The following is a 19,904-nucleotide window of genomic DNA, read 5'->3' on the forward strand; positions in this document are numbered from 1 at the left end:
GCACAGCTATTTTCAGGTCTCTCCGGAGATGTTAGATCGGGTTCAAGTCCGGGCTCTGGCAGGGCCACTCAAGGACATTCAGAGACTTGTCCCGAAGCTACTCCTATGTTGTCTTGGCTGTGTGCTTAGTGTCGTTGTCCTGTTGGAAGGTGAACCTTCGCCCCAGTCTGAGGTCCGGAGCACTTTGGAGCAGGTTTTCATCATGGATATCTCTGTACTTTGCTCCGTTCATCTTTCCCTCGATCCTGACTAGTCTTCCAGTCCTTGCTGCTGAAAAATATCCCCACAATATGATGCTGCCACCACCATGCTTCACCATAGGGATGGTGACAGGTTTCCTCCAGACGTAACACTTGGCATTCAGGCCAAAGAGTGCAATCTTGGTTGCGTCAGACCAGAGAATCTTGTTTCTCATGGTCTGAGAGTCTTTAGGTGCCTTTTGGCAAACTCCAAGCAGGCTGTTATGTGTCTTTTAGTGAAGAGTGGCTTCCGTCTGGCCACTCTACCATAAAGGCCTGATTGGTGGAGTGCTGCAGAGATGGTTGTCCTTCTTGAATTCTGGAGTTCTGTCAGAGTGACCATCGGGTTCTCGGTCACCTCCCTGACGAAGGTTGTTCTACCCCGTTTGCTCAGTATGTCCAGGAGGCTCTAGGAAGAGTCTTGGTGGTTCCTAACTTCTTCTGTTTAAGAATGATGGAGGCCATTGTGTTTTTGGGGACCTGTTGCAGAACTTGTGAAAATGGAAATGTGATATGTGTTTTTTTTGTAAGGGAGGCTACAGTCTGGGGAAGCCACTCCCTGTCCACCTTCCCCTTCCCTGTCATTAAAACCTTTCGGCCAGAGTGGGTTCTGGGTGCTTAAACATTCTCATTCCCTGGACCCTGCCATTAACACGGCTATTTCCCTCTTTCTCTTTCTGTCGTTAACGCTCCCTCTCTCTGGTTGCTTTAACAAGCGGTAGAGGGAGGAGCAACAGAGTCGTTACAGATATGGGCGAGTGTTTTATTTATACGTTTAAGGTCGAGCGTGTCAGTTGTTGCAGTGACAGTTGGAGTTAGAAATGTTTGCTGAAAAGTTGAATGCCTTCTTTATCTATGCTGTTTTAAGGCTCCCGAGTGGCGCAGCGGTAGAAGGCACTGCATCTCAGTGCTAGAGGCGTCACTGCAGACACCCTGGTTTGAATCCAGGCCGTATCACAGCCGGCCGTGATTGGGAGTCCCATAGGGCCGGCGCACAATTGGCCCAGCGTCGTCCGGGTTTGGCCGGTGTAGGCCGTCATTGTAAATGAGAATTTGTTCTTAACTGACTTGCGTTCCATCAAATTTAAAGAATGTTTTGTTTTCTCCCTCCACTTTACTATATCCCTGTCCCCTCATCCTCCCAACTGTCTCTCGGTCTCGGTCTCGGTCTCGGTCTCTCTCTCGGTCTCTCTCTCGGTCTCTCTCTCTCGGTCTCTCTCTCTCGGTCTCTCTCTCTCGGTCTCTCTCTCTCTCTCGGTCTCTCTCTCTCTCTCGGTCTCTCTCTCTCTCGGTCTCTCTCTCTCGGTCTCTCGGTCTCTCTCTCGGTCTCTCTCTCGGTCTCTCTCTCTCGGTCTCTCCCTCTCTCTCTCTCTCTCTCTCTCTCTCTCTCTCTCTCTCTCTCTCTCTCTCTCTCTCTCTCTCGCTCTCTCGCTCTCGCTCTCTCTCTCTCTCTTCCCCCCCCCATGTGTAGGCAGGCATGAATAATGTCCAACAGCTTATCTGTGTACCCGCAGTGTCTCTCACTCCCGCCTCCCTGCCCTTATATGCTAATTTGACCTACAAATTCTGTCAAAGTATGTCAAATGAATGAGAACACTGTTGAACTCCAGCCAATGTTCTTCCTCCCTATCTCTCTCTCTCTCTCTCTCTCTCTCTCTCTCTCTCTCTCTCTCTCTCTCTCTCTGTCGTCGTTCTGCCTCTCTCTGTGTTTCACTAGTTTTTCCTGTCCCCTCCCACAACACCTCCCCCAGCTTCACTATCTGTCCCTCTTACCCTTTTTCTCTCGCTCATATCTCAGAAAGTTAGGATACACGTTAGCCGACCAAACTCAGCTTCACAATTTACGATGGAGTTGAGCCGGCGACTAGTGTGGGGGCGTACAGGAGCTCCGACGTCACATGAAATGAAGTTTTGATAAAATAGCCCTGTAGTTTTTGATTAAAAACGTCCTTTTTATGTGACGCCGGTTAGTAGCCGCACTAGTATCCGCTCAACTCCATAACCGTGGAGTCGAGTTTAGTCGACTCCCATCTCCAATAACCGCATGTATTCCTCAGGCTAAACAAAAGCTAGACTTTTGTCTAATATCTGCTCAGGGTCCAGCTGCAGCGTTGGTGTCAACCTAGTTGGAATGTGTGGAGACTGAAACGGACTGACTGACCCATGTTGTAGGTTCCAGTTCCAATGCAGCTGTCCTGTCAAGTCTTGGCGAGAGTGCAGCACCAACCGTGAGACCTGGGCCTGTATTCACAAAGAGCCTTAAAGTAGGAGTGCTGATATAGGATCAGTTTTTGCCTTTTTAAGAGTACGATTACATAGAAAGAGGGGGGCCTGATTCGAGCTCAGCTCTCCTTTGTGAATACGGCCCTGGTGCTGTTGGATTATGGCTGCTGTGTCTGTTTCTTTACGTTTCCCGATTGCCCAACCAAGGCCCACTGTTTTAGCCCAAGGATCCCCCTTACTATATGAGATGTGTAATGTGTGTGTAGTAGTAGGAAAGTAAATGGTGGGTTTTTTTTTGTCTCTTCAAACCTGGAAAGTGGCGAGGCGTTGACGTTATTCGGCCGTGGCTTCATAGAAGAGCACTTGCATTGACAGACAGACAGACAGACAGACAGACAGAGCATAGTAAGGAGTTTTCCAGTCCAGGGGCTGGTGTAGAGCAGGCCACATGAAAACAGACCCGGCCACTGTAGTCAGTCCACCACAGCCAATGATTACTAGACTGAGACCATTAATAAGCACCATTACAGCTGCCTGCCCCCATCTCTCTTTTTCTCTCTCTCCTTCTTCTTCCAATCTCCCCCCCCCCCCCCCGTTCTGTTTTGTCTTTCCATTGACACGCTCCACGCATTACAGGCTTCCAATCTAAAATGTATCCACGTTTCAAAACAAGCTCTTATAAACAGCTGTTATCCAGGTTCAGATCTTCTGGCGACAAAATCTGCCCTTCCTTTGTTTATGAGAAGACGTCATGGTCCTGAGAGGGGGGGGGGGGATTCTGGGTCGGCTCGCTCCAGATCTGACCTCTGCTTGGACTGACCCATTTCTGGAGTGGACTCTCCTTGTCCCCATAACGGCACTCACACATGCCAACACACTGTAAAACCGTGAAACACGTGACACGTTTATAACCTAAACGTCAGTGTTTAAAACTTAACGATTAGGCATTTAGATTAGCCAATAAGTGTTCTTGTCTTAAACACAGGCGTTTAGAATGCCAGATTAAACATCATAGTCAGCGGTTTCCAGTGTCCGACCAGGAGAACACCTATATCTATTTTAAACACTAGTGTTTCATTGCCCATCGTCCTGTTTAGAGTGCATTTAGTCATTAGAAATTGATGTGACTTTTCCATTCCATCAGTGTTAGGAATGTCTGTCACCTTGCCTACATTTCAGCCCAACTGAACATGACATGATAAATTATTTCAATTGTTGGATTTCCTCGCTCTGGCTGGAGACCACAGAGGATGAGTAAGGCCATAACTAAATGCCTTATGAAATGTATAATATGTGGTCATAGAGGGCTTACTTGTAATTAACACTTTAACTTATGCAGTCACTTGGTGAAAGCTTCAGGACGAGAAATGATTGAATTCAACAACCGTACGTCTGTCACTAACAAACACAGTCATGGGTGGGTATCTCTCACATTCACTTGAAAGGCCTGTTGGGAAATATGCAGATATGGCTTTACGCCCTAGATTTTTAGAATCCCCCCGTGTTTAGTGTTTAAAATCTAAATTCCTTGTGCTGAATAAACATGTTCATGTGTTTAAAAAGTGTTACAGCAAATTAACGTGTTCTGGGGTTTACAATCTAAACACTCTGATGCGTTTTCATTGGAATTCTAAATGCCTTGGCGTGTTTAAAAAGTGTTACAGGAAAGTGTTTCGTTGTGTGTTCAGATCCTAAACACTTGGTTTTACAGTTTACACTAGAGGTCGACCGATTATGATTTTTCAACAGGACCATAAAAGCTGATACCGATTAATCGGCTGATTTTTACATTTTTTAAATTTGATTTGTAATAATGACAATTATAATATAATAATAATATATGCCATTTAGCAGACGCTTTTATCCAAAGCGACTTACAGTCATGTGTGCATACATTCTACGTATGGGTGGTCCCGGGGATTGAACCCACTTCCCTGGCGTTACAAGCGCCATGCTCTACCAACTGAGCTACAGGACTTACAACAATACTGAATGAACACTTATTTTAATCTAATATAATACATCAATAAAATCAATTTAGCCTCAAGTAAATAATGAAACATGTTCAATTTGGTTTAAATAATGCAAAAACAAAGTGTCGGAGAAGAAAGTAAAAGTGCAATATGTGCTATGTAAGAAAGCTAACGTTTCAGTTCCTTGCTCAGAACATATGAAAGCTGGTGGTTCCTTTTAACATGAGTCTTCAATATTCCCAGGTAAGAAGTTTTAGGTTGTAGTTATTATAGGAATTATAGAACTATTTCCCTCTATACCATTTGTATTTCATTAACCTTTGACTATTGGATGTTCTTATAGGCACTTTAGTATTGCCAGCACGAAAGTGCTGTTTGAATGAATGTTTATGGGCCTGCTTCTGCCTACCACTGCTCAGTCAGATACTTAGATACTTGTGTGCTTGTATGCTCAGTCAGATTATATGCAACGCAGGACACGCTAGATAATATCTAGTAATATCATCAACCATGTGTAGTTAACTAGTGATTATGATGGATTGTTTTTTATAAGATAAGTTTAATGCAACTTATCTTGGCTTACTGCATTCGCATAACAGGCAGTTGTGGAGTGCAACGAGAGAGAGGCAGGTCGTTATTGCGTTGGACTAGTTAACTGTAAGGTGGCAAGATTGCATCCCCCGAGCTGACAAGGTGAAAATCTGCCCCTTCTGCCCCTGAACAAGGCAGTTAACCCACCGTTCCTAGGCCGTCATTGAAAATAAGAATGTGTTCTTAACCGAATTGCCTAGTTAAATGAAGGTATAAAAACATGTTTTTAAAAATCTGCACCCAAAAATACAGATTTCCGATTGTTATAACTTGAAATAGGCCCTAATTAATTGGCCATTCCGATTAATCGGTCGAACTCTAGTACACACACACACCAGCTAAACCTTCAGTCGGTCACCATGGTCTCCCACTGCTTCCCCCTTCCTGTCCCCCTGTTTGGCCTGATGGTTTTGACCTGTGCTTCCCTTGCCAGAGTGGGATCTATATTCTGCTTTCCTCCCTTCATTGTGAAGCAGGTTTGTATTTGTTTCTGTTTTTGTCAAGAGAAGGAAAGCAAACGCCAAGCCTTTAGTCATTGTATTCAGATACAGTTTCCTCTGGGCCGGTTGGACACATAGCAACACCTACACAAACACACATTTACTCTCACACAAACTCTCGCACTATCTGGCTGGCTGGCTGGCTGGCTGGCTGGCTGGCTGGCTGGCTGGCTGGCTGGCTGGCTGGCTGGCTGGCTGGCTGGCTGGCTGGCTGGCTGGCTGGCTGGCTGGCTGGCTGGCTGGCTGGCTGGCTGGCTGGCTGGCTGGCTGGCTGGCTGGCTGGCTGGCTGGCTGGCTGGCTGGCTGGCTGGCTGGCTGGCAGGCAGCCAGCCAGATAGTGCGAGAGTTTGTGTGAAGTTAATTGTGTAACCTAGGCCAGGCCAGGCCAGGCCAGGCAGGCAATTCTCTTTATGACCTGCTTGAATCTGGATAGTTAGTTAGTCAGCAGCCCCATAATGCACTGTGTCTCTTACCACACAGGTCTGCTTTGTTGACCACATACCTCCCAGTTTGCTGTGCCGCCAGGCCAGGGCTCTGCGAAAGTAGGTTGGAGCAGTGAGAGCCTATTGTGGTCTTTCAGGGATGCTGTCCGCAGCAGGGATAGCCCTCTGCCAAAAGGATTGTTATATGACAATGATGAGACACAATAGACTGATTCAGATGATGTCAGGGCCTGTGTTATTCATCTTCAATAAGAATGACCTCCCTGCCTGTAGAAGTCATTGTGATAAATGGAGAGGTGTGTGCATACTCAAGGTCAGTATAGAAAGAGTTAAGAGTTGAAAGCAGTGTGGTGATGTGGAGTTTCGTGCTTTTTGTGTGCTGAGAGTTTATGCTTTAACAAGGTTACTACTGATTCTGTCTGCTAGTGAGGATAGGGAGGAGAGTTTGATCTATCGAGAGAGATGGAGGGGGGACAGTAGTGCGGTGGGGGGGATTGAGGTGGAGAGAGGGGGACAGGAGTGAGGGGAGAGGGCACAAGATTGAGGTGGAGAGAGGGGGACAGGAGGGAGGGAGAGAGAGACAGAGTCCAGCGTAACGAATGCTATGGGGACAGGAGTGTCACGGCCCTTTGTGGTGTGGGTGGGGAACCCCTATTCAAGCAGCAGAGTTACAGGGGGGCATAGCTTGGTGTTCTGGATTCCACTGCACTACAGTCAGCATAACTTACAACCAAACACACAATGTACTAGTCTAGCTTCTTCAACAGCCAAACACATCATGTAGACTAACTACAACAGCACAGCATTCGTAATGAATACTCTTTTTTTTGCAGCTCTGCTAATTGACTTTCCACACAAACACACTTTGAATTTACAACCACTGCTCCCATAGCCTGGTCCTACATGTGTTTGTGCTGTCTTGCCACCTCCTATGTTCATCATGGTCATGATGGAGTTGGCTAAACAGCACAAACAGATCTGGGACCAGACTAGTGCTCCCACCCTCTGTGCCCTTATCAAACTAATAGGTCAGCGGTTCCCAACCTGTTCCGTCACGGGGGCCACCAAAATCACTGTCAAAAGCTCTTGAGGACCACCATTCGCGACTCAAGGATTTTTTTTCAACATAAAATATCTCGGAGGTCAAATTTAGTTCACGTTAGCAGTGAACTATTATTGTTATTGTAAATATTTTGCATTGTCAAAAGCTTCAAATACCATTTACACTCCCCACTGTTATTTTAAAATCTCAAATAAAATCATTAGTGGGTTGAAACCCACTGCAATAGGTTTGTTGTGCATTCCTTTGTAGGATAACAACAGCCTACCCAGTACCCACTCTCCTTCTCTCTCCTGCTGTTGAGGCATCCTATGGTGACGTTGATAGACTGTTACTGCCGTTGGCACGTAGACACGGTTTGCCTGTTGGCACGTAGACATGTACACATGTCTTTATTGGGTTACTGGGTGCTGTAGTTATTTGACCGTTTCTGTGTTGACATGCGGGGGAAAAACCATTAGATAATACACAAGGCTACTGGTAGTGATCGCGTAACCCAATCTCAAATCTCACGTGTGTTGGCCTGCTGCTAGCTGTTAGGAGAGACATGATGCATTGCAGTAGTGATGCTGTTGATTTTCGTCTGAGATACTTTGTGTGTGTGCTTGTTTGGTTGTTTCTGTGTTGGCATGTGGTCAACGGCAGTTAAGACATAAAACTACTGGTGCCCTCTGTTTTGTTCTCCATGTGCGCTGACTGACTGACTGTCTGGCTGGCTTGCTGACTGACTGGCTGACTACACCTCTCTGGTCAATATTGACCCTCTTTACTGACGGAAACAAATGTTGACCTTGTTGAAACTGTCCGTTTGGTTATTAAGCAAATCTTACTGGAGGGTCTTTACGTGGTCTTTCATAAAATATGAAAAGGGGCATCCAGTCATCCACCCAAAACATCGCCCCGGTCATTGAGGGCTTTATCCAACCAAAACGTTGTCCTGCTCTTTGTGTACATTCGAGGGCTTTTCTCTGGGTTTGTGTAACGTATAGCTCCAGTAACGTATAGCTCCAGTAACGTATAGCTCCAGTAACGTATAGCTCCAGTAACGTATAGCTCCAGTAACGTATAGCTCCAGTAACGTATAGCTCCAGTAACGTATAGCTCCAGTAACGTATAGCTCCATAGCTCCAGTAACGTATAGCTCCAGTAACGTATAGCTCCAGTAACGTATAGCTCCAGTAACGTATAGCTCCAGTAACGTATAGCTCCAGTAACGTATAGCTCCAGTAACGTATAGCTCCAGTAACGTATAGCTCCAGTTCTGTTGGTCGTTACGTTGGCTGAGAGCTTCTAAGGGAGGAGTGGAACTGTGTTGAAACCTGTATGATTGTTTGTGCTGGGGGAGCAGTGTGGGAGAACTCCTCCCCTCACGCCGTCTCAATGTTCCCTAAACTCTCAGTGGCTCTGGGCCCACCTCACGGATCCTCTGTGTTGTGGTTATGAAGGAGAATGTGCTGTGTCTGGGGTCTGGCTCTGGATCAACTTCCTGCTGCTGCTGGTGTGTTTACCTGGGTCTGGGCCTGCTGGCTGGGCTGCTGGGGGTCAAGCATGTCCTCAGGCCTGGGCGGCGGGTACTCCTTCAACCCCCTCTCTCTGATCTCTCCCTGGCCCGAGGGGAGGAAGGGGAACGATGTGCCCATACTGGCTCTGTGGCTATAGGTATGGGACCTCCTCAGGGACACCGCGCTCTTAGCTCTTACGCTCCTTTCGAGAGGTTTTTTGCCTGCTCGGCGACTCGCTTTCAACTCCCCCAGCTTCCCGCCCTGCCACCCAGCCTCCCGGCCCTCCTCCTAGCTCTAGCAGGGTGTTTGCTCTCAGTATTAGCTGACCTCCTGACTCTGTTCTCCTTAGCACTTCCCTGGCTCTGCTCCTTTACCCGTCCACCTCTGCAGGGAAGCAACAACCGAGGCCACCGGCTGGGTTCCTCAGCGTTGTGTCTGGCTGAACGTAATCTGAATACAGCCATAGAAGCACTCCATGACACCATGAATCACACCGAGGCCACCGGCTGGGTTCCTCAGCATTGTGTCTGGCTGAACTTCATCTGAATACAGCCACAGAAGCACTCCATGACACCATGTATCACACCGAGGACGCCAGCTGCTCTCGCCCATACCTCTGCCCTTTAACTGTCGACCTTTACACATAGAATTTAAGAATACCCTGCTTGTCCGTTGTCTTCTTGTCGCCCGACACTATGTCGTCTTTTCTTCATACTGGTTGTGTGTTTGTGTGCTCTCCTGTAGGTGTTCCAGGACCTGGGAGTGTCGGTGCTGGCCGGGGCGTCAGAGGGCTACAACGTCTGTCTGTTTGCCTACGGGCAGACTGGCACCGGCAAGACCTACACCATGATGGGCACGCAGGTGAGGAAGGGTTATAACGCTTGACTTTATGCAGGTATAATGCATTACGGCGGCACTTATAAAGTGTTGTCAGGACAGTGTTACCTTTCATATAATCTGGAACATCCCCGTTTGGCGTTCTCTGCTGTGTGTTGAAAGGAGGCACAGTGATTTGATTTGATTTGGAGGCACAGTGCCAATAAAGTGAATGACTCTTCTCTTTTCCTCCCTCGCGCTCTCCTCCTCCTCCTCCTCTCCTCCCAGGACTCCATGGGCCTGACCCCCAGGATTTGTCAGGTAAAGGAATCGGTCCCATAATTCAGTCTAGAGGGTCTCGTGAGGTAGTGTTCTGGCTATTGACCTGTTCCACCTGTCTGGTATCTCCAGGACCTGTATAGTTGTCGTGACGTTGCCTCCTATGCACGCTCCTATGCACGCTCCTATGCACGCTGAACCAGGGCTCATACCCGAAATCCTCATGCGGCAGTAAAAAGTCGTTCATTCAAGTTATTCACAGGAGCGCTGTACTACTTCTGCTCTGTGGATCACACAAGACGACTCAGCGCCAGATTGATTTTGTTGTTTATCTTTTCTCTCCAGGGCCTGTTCAGATCTGATGCCACCTTCCCCGAAGGACAAAACTCCAGCAGGGTTGAGATCAGGTACGAGGGGGCTGCGTGTTTGCCTGTTTCTCCTTGAGTGATCGCCTGACTCCAGCTATCAGTGAGCGCACATTGGTATCTAGGTGTCGTGCCAGTTCCTTGTGACGGTGCATTTTTACTCTCCTTCACCTGCAGCTTTCTGGAGATCTATAATGAGCGTGTCCGTGACCTGCTGCGAGGCAGAGAGCGGAAGAAGAAAGACTCCCTACGGGTTAGGGAGCACCCTGAGAAGGGACCCTACGTACAAGGTGAGGGGACCGAACGAGTGTCTACTACATGAAGCCGTAGTGGATGGTAGATACAATACCCATTAAGTCCAAATATACACCGATCCAGTGTGTGGGGAGGAATGTGTATGTGCGGGATAGGATTCAGTCACCAACTCAGTGGATATGTTGTGTAGATGTGGTGAGCAGTGTAATGATAAAGGTTTGCATGCTTATCTTAGAGGTCAGTCTTAGTGGGATGTTGTGGTCCTCTTAGTCTTCTAGCCTTGTGTTTAGGACTCAACTTTGATTATTAATAACAGAGTTGCAATCCCGGCTTGAACCCAGGCTCTGCACTTTGCGCTCTCTTTTTCTCTCCCTCCCTCCCTCGCTCTCTCTCTCTCTCTCCCTTTGCCTCTCTCGTTCTCTCTGCCTCTCTCTCTCTATTTCTTACTCTCTCACTCTCTCTCTTTTTTCTTTCATCACTTCTCTTTCTCTCTCTCCCTCTCTCCGTCTCCCCCTCTTCCCTCTATTCCCTCAAGCCCAACATCCACTCATTGTCTGTATCAGGAAAACTCCCCGAGCATCACAGGAAGGGATGTCACTTCCTGGTGGCAGCATGAAGCACATTGCTGTACTCTACACACAGACCAGATTATAATGTTTGGTTCTCCAGAGTCTCCTCTCTCTTTCTCTATCTGGTTCCCCCAACCCCTTACCACCATTAAGTCTCTTGGTCTAAGAAGCGTGCAAAAATGTTTTCCTCACCACTGACTTCATCACTTGGGAAGTTAAAAGCTATTGGAGGGTTTTTGTGGCTGTGCGAGACACCAGACGTGATTCAGCTGAACCACACTGTAGTAACTTAGTTCCTCATCACTTCCTAATCGCACATCACTGCCAACTCAGACAATGTTGTTCAATTAAATATTATTATTCTGTTTGATATGACTCTGCATATTTTTAGGTGGTATTGATAACTGCTTTCTGTCTGTCTGTCTGTCTGTCTGTCTGTCTGTCTGTCTGTCTGTCTGTCTGTCTGTCTGTCTGTCTGTCTGTCTGTCTGTCTGTCTGTCTGTCTGTCTGTCTGTCTGTCTGTCTGTCTGTCTGTCTGTCTGTCTGTCTGTCTGTCTGTCTGTCTGTCTGTCTGTCTGTCTGTCTGTCTGTCTGTCTTCCTCTCCTCTCCTCTCCTCTCCTCTCCTCTCCTCTCCTCTCCTCTCCTCTCCTCTCCTCTCCTCTCCTCTCCTCTCCTCTCCTCTCCTCTCCTCTCCTCTCCTCTCCTCTCCTCTCCTCTCCTCTCCTCTCCACAGACCTGTCCCAGCACGTAGTGTCTGACTACAAGCAGGCGGTGGAGCTATTGGAGGAGGGCATCGCCAACCGCATCACCGCGGCAACACACATCCACGATGCCAGCAGCAGATCCCATGCCATCTTCACCATCCAGTACACCCAGGTGAGGTCCCAACCCGGCGTCAATCCAATCCCAGCACTTGGATTCACTCGCCCAGGTCACGACCCTGCCGATCTATCAGTCACAGTAGTTATTCCAGTCTATTTATTCGTCCCCATGCAGGCTATTCTGGAGAATAACCTTCCCTCAGAGATCGTCAGCAAGATCCACCTGGTAGACCTGGCTGGCAGGTGAGTTTGTTGAAGAGGTTAGCCCTGCGTATTCCCAGATGCCTAATCATCCCAGATACAGGTCTCAGTATCCATGAGCAAGCTGCCTCCTAGTGGATCTCTTCTGCCATGACTGTGGGTTCACTGACCCGGCAGTCTCTTTTTATCACACGGTAGCTTTTCGCTATGGTACCATTTCCAGCGTTGCGTTTCTCTAGAATATGCGACGTTCCAGTGTGTTGTTGTTGCTCTGCCTGACAGCGAGAGGGCAGACCCCCACTACTGCAGAGACCGACTCACTGAGGGATCCAACATCAACAAATCCCTGGTGACCCTGGGCATCGTCATCTCTGCTCTGGGTAAATATTAAACGGGACTTTTTTTATTGGGAAGTACTGCCTTCCTATCTGTGTTCTACCATCTCCTTGTCAGAATCCACTTAGCTTTCAGTACCCAGATCATGCTGTACATACATGCACATCTTTCATTCGTACAGGCTGATATTTGTAGATGTGCTCTCCGTACAGCACTGTGCCTCACGTCACTGACCCAGTGCCCTACTTATCTTCTGTTCTGTAAGACTAGCCAAGTGAGACTACCCTACTCCTAACCCAATCCTCCCCCCTGACCCTGTATCTCTCCCTGTCTTTGTCTCTTGTCCTTTCCTCTCATTGTCCCCATCTTTTGCCCTTGTCTCTGTCCCTGTCTCTGTCCTGTCCCTGTCTCTTTCCCTTTCTCTGTCTCTGTAACCTAACTCTCCCCTTGTCTCCCCTTTGTATGGCTATCTCCAATAAAACATCAATCCTGAACTACGTCTGTCCCTTTCCAGCCCAGAACTCCCAGATGTCCAGTAGTTGTCAGAGCATCAACAGCGTGGCCAGTGAGGGCGATGCAGGCAGCACTGTGGGCAGCCACACCAGCTCTCTGTCTGGGGGAGGAGGGGGAGGAGGAGGAGGGAGAAGACACTGCTTCATCCCCTACAGGGACTCTGTCCTCACATGGCTCCTCAAAGACAGCCTGGGAGGAAACTCCAAGACCATCATGATCGCCAGTGAGTGAGGAATTATTGGCATTGCGTTGCACATTTGCGTCAACTAGTGGGAGTGGAAATAGTGATCACGTTTTCTTTTGTTGCACTTATGATTTAGTCATTTGGCAATGTACGATGGGCAATCGTTTGTCTATACGACAGCACTGAAGAAAGACAGTTGTTGCTGAATGAGTCCAGTCAGTGGTTGTAACGAGGGTACTGTAGCGTTATTATCCCAACAATATATCTGACCCCCAAGCCTGTGTCTTGCAGCCGTGTCCCCGTCCTGCAGAAGCTACAACGAGACTCTCAGCACCCTGCGCTATGCTGCTCACGCCAGGAACATCGTCAACAAGCCACGCGTCAACGAGGCGAGTGTTCTGAGCATTCTGCTGTGTGTTGCCGCGACCTTTCGTCCACCGCCCAGTGAGCCTTGTCAAGGGGTTATGACCTCTCGACGTAACGATAGAGGTGTCGGACTGACAGTCGTAGGGACCTGGGTTTGAGTACCGGTTGGGGCTGCAATATTAGTGGTAGAGTTTTGCCTTTGCTCCAGTCCATTGCCTCTGAGTGTTTGGTTGTGCTAGTGTCTGAGCATCGTAATTGCCTCATGTCTTGCCTCTCGACAGGATGCCAGTGTGAGGTTGATCAGAGAGCTACGTGAGGAGATTGACAGGCTGAAGAGCATGCTGCTCAGCTTCGAGATGGTACTGGTTCCACGGGATCGGGGTTTTCACTAGGATTTATAATCGGTGTTATTGGGGGAAAAAAACTATTTGAAGTCATTTCAATTCTAGGTTATTACTGCCTTTGTCTTGTAACATTAACCAAAATGTCTGTGGTAATTCCTTCACAGCAGCGGAATCCCAGCCCTTCTCTGAGCGACGAGCGAGACGGCAGTCTGTCCGACATGGTGTTACAGAACGAACTAAAGGTAGAGAGGCTCATCTATCAGACTTCCCACTAGAACTGTGTACCGTCATTTTTAGTAAATAGTAAATATTACCACATCTTGTCCTTTTTATACAATCTATGCTCCTGACTCCTCTCCACTCTGCCTGACCCTAATCTTCCCTCCTCCAGGTGGATCAGCTGACGAAGGACTGGTCAGAGAGCTGGCGGGACAAGAAGGAGCTGTTGGAACAGTACAGTGTGGATATCAACAGAGACCGGGCTGGTTTTCTCATACACTCCCTGTTACCACACCTTATTACACTGGACCGGGACGTACTCAGCACCGGGGTCACCTTCTATCACCTCAGGGTATATATAATACACACCTTCGGATACTAATACACATATCCTCATCCACGCCCTGGTACCACACCTTATTACACTGGACCGGGACGTACTCAGCACCGGGGTCACCTTCTATCACCTCAGGGTATATATAATACACACCTTCGGATACTAACACACATATCCTCATCCACGCCCTGGTACCACACCCTATTTCCCTGGACCGGGATGTACTCAGCACTGGGGTCACCTTCTATCACCTCAGGGTATATATGGACGCTGGCACACCTTCGGATACTAACACACATATCCTCATCCACGCCCTGGTACCACACCCTATTTCCCTGGACCGGGATGTACTCAGCACCGGGGTCACCTTCTATCAGCTCACGGTACGAGCGTGCATACGCATGGACGCTGGCACACACGCGCGCGAGCACACACGCGCGCGAGCACACACGCGCGCGAGCACACACGCGCGCGAGCACACACACACACACACACACACACACACACACACACACACACACACACACACACACACACACACACACACACACACGCACATGCACGTACACATGTCCACGGAACTCCCATTCTACATGTACCTCTGCACTACACTTCTTCTTTTGCTTCTTTCTATGACTGAAATGTTTCTCTTTTTTTTGTCTACTAGATTCTCCCTCCCTGTTCTTCCTTCTCTCTCTTTGTACTGCTCGATGTTAAGACGAGGTGCGTTTTCACTCTGTCCCCTCTCTTTTTCTCCCCCCCCCCCCCGTTGTGAGGCACGGGCTCTGTGGACCTACGCCTATCCTGATTCTGACAAAGACTAGAATGGCTTTAGAGCCGATGATTATGCCACTTCCTGTATTTAAAGAGCAGAAACCACCTTGGAATCCATACTGCTCCTGTGGTGGGGCTGTAGTTACATAAGCTAGCCTTTTGATCCCACAAGATAGCATTTGGTAAACGAATAATTGTTTTCCTGAAAGCAAGCCTAAGTGTAGGGCTCTGAGGCCTGTGAGAGTCATGCTTAGTGTAGTAGAACGTCATGTGGTAGTAATTTGTTCTGTTATGAAATGTTTGTTTAAGGCACACCCAACCGTGCGTTTGTTGACATGTTTTTTTTCTTCTCCCATCCACTGTTTAAACCCTCTGTCATCCTGAACTCTTCACTACCCTCTGTTGTAGGAGGGGGTGACCACGATTGGACCTCAGGACAAACTGGTTGAACCACAAATAGGTAGGCTGATGTCATATTGATATCTCCTATGTTCTCTGTCATATTGATATCTCCTATGTTCTCTGTTTATTATCTGTCATATTGATATCTCCTATGTTCTCTGTTTATTATCTGTCATATTGATATCTCCTATGTTCTCTGTTTATTATCTGTCAGTTTGATATCTCCTATGTTCTCTGTCATATTGATATCTCCTATGTTCTCTGTTTATTATCTGTCATATTGATATCTCCTATGTTCTCTGTTTATTATCTGTCATATTGAGATCTCCTATGTTCTCTGTTTATTATCTGTCATATTGATATCTCCTATGTTCTCTGTTTATTATCTGTCATATTGATATCTCATATGTTCTCTGTTTATTATCTGTCATATTGATATCTCCTATGTGCTCTGTTTATTATCTGTCATATTGATATCTCCTATGTTCTCTGTTTATTATCTGTCATATTGATATCTCATATGTTCTCTGTTTATTATCTGTCATATTGATATCTCCTATGTTCTCTGTTTATTATCTGTCATATTGATATCTCCTATGTTCTCTGTTTATTATCTGTCATATTGATATCTCCTATGTGCTCTGTTTATTATCTGTCATATTGATATCTCCTATGTGCTCTGTTTATTATCTGTCATATTGATATCTCCTACGTGAGTATTAGATAGATCTCGTGCATGCAGTACATGTCTTTTGGAGAAGCATTTGCAACTTCAAATGCGTTTGATTTTGGAGTTCCTTAGTGTATGTCTTTCCCCTCCAGTCCTCCAGGGCGGCGCCACCTGTGAGATAGAAAACCAGTCTGGGGTGGTCACCCTGAGGCCGCTGCCAGGGAGTGTCTGCATGGTCAACGACAGGGAGGTGACAGAGCCCTGCAGACTGGCCCAAGGTAGGCCCTCACCTAGTTCTCAAACACTCTCTTCTGAATCCCTTGTCAAAGAGTGTCTGTCTTGTTACACTTCAGTTTACAGTAACAACAGTGCCAGAGTAAGCTGTGCAGCTAGGAGTGTGTAGAGTAGCACTTGGAGGCCCAACAACTGTGTAACAGTTTTGGTATGTATTTCTCTGTCTTCAGGGTCAGTGATCACGATTGGAGGTGTTCACAAGTTCCGGTTCAACCACCCAGCAGAGGCTGCAGTCCTGAGGGAACGCAGACGGGTGGGTACTCCTGAGCATAAATATGATGATGATGGCGATGATGATAGTGATGGTGGTGGGGATGATGATACCTAACAACATCCTCTTCTTGACAGGCCAGTGAGGGTGCACTGAACTGCAGCTACAGTGACCTTCGATCCTTAACCTCCGACCCCAGGTAAACGAACACACACACACACACTCAATCTAAACTAACCAGCACCCACTGACAAGCACAGGCCAGGAGCATCTCTGAACTACACTACACTATGTGCTGAAAGGATTCTGCTGAGCTCTCATAGTAGACTCATGGAATACATATTTTCTATGTATTTTATGTAGTACAACCTACCACTGGTACAAAGGATTAATGGCTAGTAATGCTTCATGCATGTTTCTGTGTACAGAACGACAGAGAAAGAGTGCTTACAATGTACATAGATGTGACACAGACTGACCAGGTGAATTTAGGTGAAAGCGATGATCCCTTATTGATGTCACATGTTAAATCCTTTTCAATCAGTGTAGCTGAAGGGGGGGGGTGGACAGGTGAAATAAGTATTTTTAAGCCTTGAGACAATTGAGACGTGGATTGTGTATGCGTGCCATTCAGAGGGTGAATGGGCAAGACAAAAGATTGAAGTGCCTTTGAACGGGGTATGGTAGTACAGTAGGTGCCAGGCGCACCGGGTTGAGTCAAGAACTTCACCGCTGCTGGGTTTTTCACGCTCAACAGTTTCCTGTGTGTATCAAGAATGGTCCAATTAACACATCTGTGGGAAACATTGGAGTCAACATGGGCCAGCATGGGGAAGGTGTTCTCATTTTTTTTATCAGTGTCTTGGTGGAATCATAGTTTGTTGTTTACAGACAAGGCTGGGCCGTTGCTTGGTTACAGGAGAGACGCTGCATTAAACTCTAACAACATTAGCTCTCATTAAAACTCTGCTTAGGCAAGGAGCCAGAGCTCTCAGTGTTTTAGGGATCTCTGTCCTTAATGAAAGCTTCACTGCGCTGAGGTAAAATTGTCGTAGAACGCCTTTGAACAGATTACTGAAAATGTGTAGGCCTCGATGAAGATTTGTTTTCAACTATCTCTATTCCATTGGAATGATTTCTGCTTTTATTTGGTATTTGGTCACGTCTGTGTTCTGGCCCTACTTCTCACTCATTTGTATTTATGTCTACGTGAACAGGCTTGGAGGAGAGGTGGTCCTGGGACAGACCGGGTACTGTGTGGCTGAAGGAGAGGATCCAGCCATCAAGCCGCAGTGTGTGAAGGACCAGGTGAAGTACGTGGAGGAGCGAAGGGGGTACGTGGAGTGTTTACGCCAGGAGATCCAGACTGAACAGAGACGGGCTGAGAGAGACCTGGAGAGCGAACAGGCCCATCTGAGACAACAACACATTGACAGTGCGTAGCACACCTTCATCGAATCACACAGTCCTCAGTACAATACATAATGTACAGTATACTTTGAGAGAATAGCTTGAATGTGGATTTGACCCGTCTCTCAGTAGAGACATGTCTTGATACATTAGAGGTGTGAAGAGAAATAGATGCATGTTTTGCATTTTTGTCACAGAACATTATACACTCCCCTATGTATCTAGTTGGACAGTGAAGCTAGGACTTTTAATTTGACTCTACACTCCAGCATTTTGGATGCCCGGGGATAGCATAGCGTTAAGAGCGTTCGGCCTGTAACCGAAACGTCGCTGGTTCGGATTCTCGAGCCGGAAAAGGTGGAAAAATGCATCGTTCTGCCCTTGAGCAAGGCAGTTAAACCCACAACAACAACTGCTCCCTGGGCGCCGATGACGTGGATTAAGGCAGCCCGCCGCACCTCTCTGATTCAGGGGGGTTGGGTTAAATGCGGAAGACACATTTTGGTTGAGTGCATTCAGTTGTGCAACTGACTTAGGTATCCCCCTTTCCAAAATGTTTCATATTTGAAGATCGAAAGTTTGGTTTCACAACACTTCTACGTTAATGTGGATGCTACCATGATTGCGGATAACAATGAATGAATTGTGAATAATGATGAGTGAGAAAGTTGGAGGCTTTTAAATATCATAACCAATATTAGCATTTTGGGGGGGGTGCATGGTGAGAGGTTAGCATGTCTTGGGGGTAGAATATTTACGCCTCTAATTTTCTCACTCCTCATTATTCATGATTCATTCATGATTATCCATAATCATGGTAGAATCAACATGAATGTAGAAGTGTTTAGAAACATCTTCTATTCTTATTTACAGTAAAAGTGACTCCAAAATGACACAATACATTATAAACCAGTGATGTATATTGGGCACAACATAATGTGAAACACAACAAACCCGTAATGCAAATGCATCCAACATCTTTGTAGAGTCACAAGCTTGATGTAGGCATTGTGTTAGGAATACTGGTACCGAATACTCAACTTTTGACTACTTACACATAATACTTACACTAATACACATACCTGTGTAAGTGAATTTGTCAAAATTCTTATTACACCTTCAAATGTGGGAAATAGATACATAAAGTTCTTTCATTTCTAAATGGTAAAACAGATATGTATGAAAATACCCTTAAATAAAAGGTGACTGTCGCCTCATGTGAAACATATGGTGAAAAAAAACATGCTAAAGAATATTATTTTTTTTAGCTTCACTGTCCCCCCAAAAATATGTAAGGGAGCGGATCTGAAAAATATGTTGTTAAAGTTTGTATGTGCAGATAGTGCTTATTTCATTCATGCATGTCATTTGTTTCCTCTGTCTACAGTCCAGCAGTGGATTCTGCAGGAGAAGCAGCGTCTGACAGCTATAACGTTAGAGGAAAAAGGAACTCAGGAGTTTGGTGTACAGACTGATCCTATTCCAGCTCCCATCCTAGACAGCCTGCTAACGGAAGGTTCGGAAGGTTCTGAGGAAGGGTGTGGTCAAACAGTGGCCCCTCCCTCTAAAGTTGTTCTAAACAGGAAGAAGGTTGTTCAGGAGGAGCTGTTACGATATCACGCCTTGCGGCGCGCCGAGACCCGATTTCGACGCAAAAGACTTCACTACCAGCTGGAGAGGATCGCTCGCAAGCGCCATCTACTAGAGGCTAAGAGGGAACTGCAGCGGCTGGAGAAGGCCCTGCCACCAGGTCTAGAGAGCCCTGCTTCCCCTGAACTAGTGTCCTCCTCAAGTTCCAGAGGACTTCAACCTGTCTTGCGCAGGCATTCTTTCTCATCGGACCTTCTGTCCCGATTGTACCCCCAACACACCCCAATCTTCAGGTCAGTATGAAGTCTCTCACAAATATATCTATTCAAGCCAATGTTTGACTAGTATAAAGGAATTACACAGGCGTGTAAAAGGATAATGCATTTCTTTACCGCCCGTTTTGTTTTCCCCAACAG

At 46.9% G+C, this 19,904-nt stretch overlaps 1 protein-coding gene across 1 annotated transcript in view; it reads left to right on the forward strand.

The window, feature by feature from the left end:
* Window positions 1-19,904, forward strand: part of stard9 (StAR-related lipid transfer (START) domain containing 9) — a 58,625-nt gene that overhangs the window by 18,828 nt on the left and 19,893 nt on the right. The window contains exons 4-21 of the mRNA XM_046309054.1: window positions 9,276-9,392; window positions 9,636-9,668; window positions 9,972-10,033; window positions 10,169-10,281; window positions 11,550-11,692; window positions 11,813-11,880; window positions 12,121-12,218; window positions 12,689-12,910; window positions 13,163-13,260; window positions 13,519-13,596; window positions 13,746-13,823; window positions 13,973-14,152; window positions 15,320-15,371; window positions 16,136-16,261; window positions 16,448-16,530; window positions 16,626-16,687; window positions 17,706-17,923; window positions 19,286-19,781. Coding sequence (XP_046165010.1) covers window positions 9,276-9,392; window positions 9,636-9,668; window positions 9,972-10,033; window positions 10,169-10,281; window positions 11,550-11,692; window positions 11,813-11,880; window positions 12,121-12,218; window positions 12,689-12,910; window positions 13,163-13,260; window positions 13,519-13,596; window positions 13,746-13,823; window positions 13,973-14,152; window positions 15,320-15,371; window positions 16,136-16,261; window positions 16,448-16,530; window positions 16,626-16,687; window positions 17,706-17,923; window positions 19,286-19,781 — 2,327 coding nt within the window. The remainder of the gene's footprint in view (window positions 1-9,275; window positions 9,393-9,635; window positions 9,669-9,971; window positions 10,034-10,168; window positions 10,282-11,549; window positions 11,693-11,812; window positions 11,881-12,120; window positions 12,219-12,688; window positions 12,911-13,162; window positions 13,261-13,518; window positions 13,597-13,745; window positions 13,824-13,972; window positions 14,153-15,319; window positions 15,372-16,135; window positions 16,262-16,447; window positions 16,531-16,625; window positions 16,688-17,705; window positions 17,924-19,285; window positions 19,782-19,904) is intronic.

This window comes from Oncorhynchus gorbuscha, linkage group LG17 (genome assembly GCF_021184085.1).
Source record: "Oncorhynchus gorbuscha isolate QuinsamMale2020 ecotype Even-year linkage group LG17, OgorEven_v1.0, whole genome shotgun sequence".
NCBI lineage: Eukaryota > Metazoa > Chordata > Actinopteri > Salmoniformes > Salmonidae > Oncorhynchus > Oncorhynchus gorbuscha.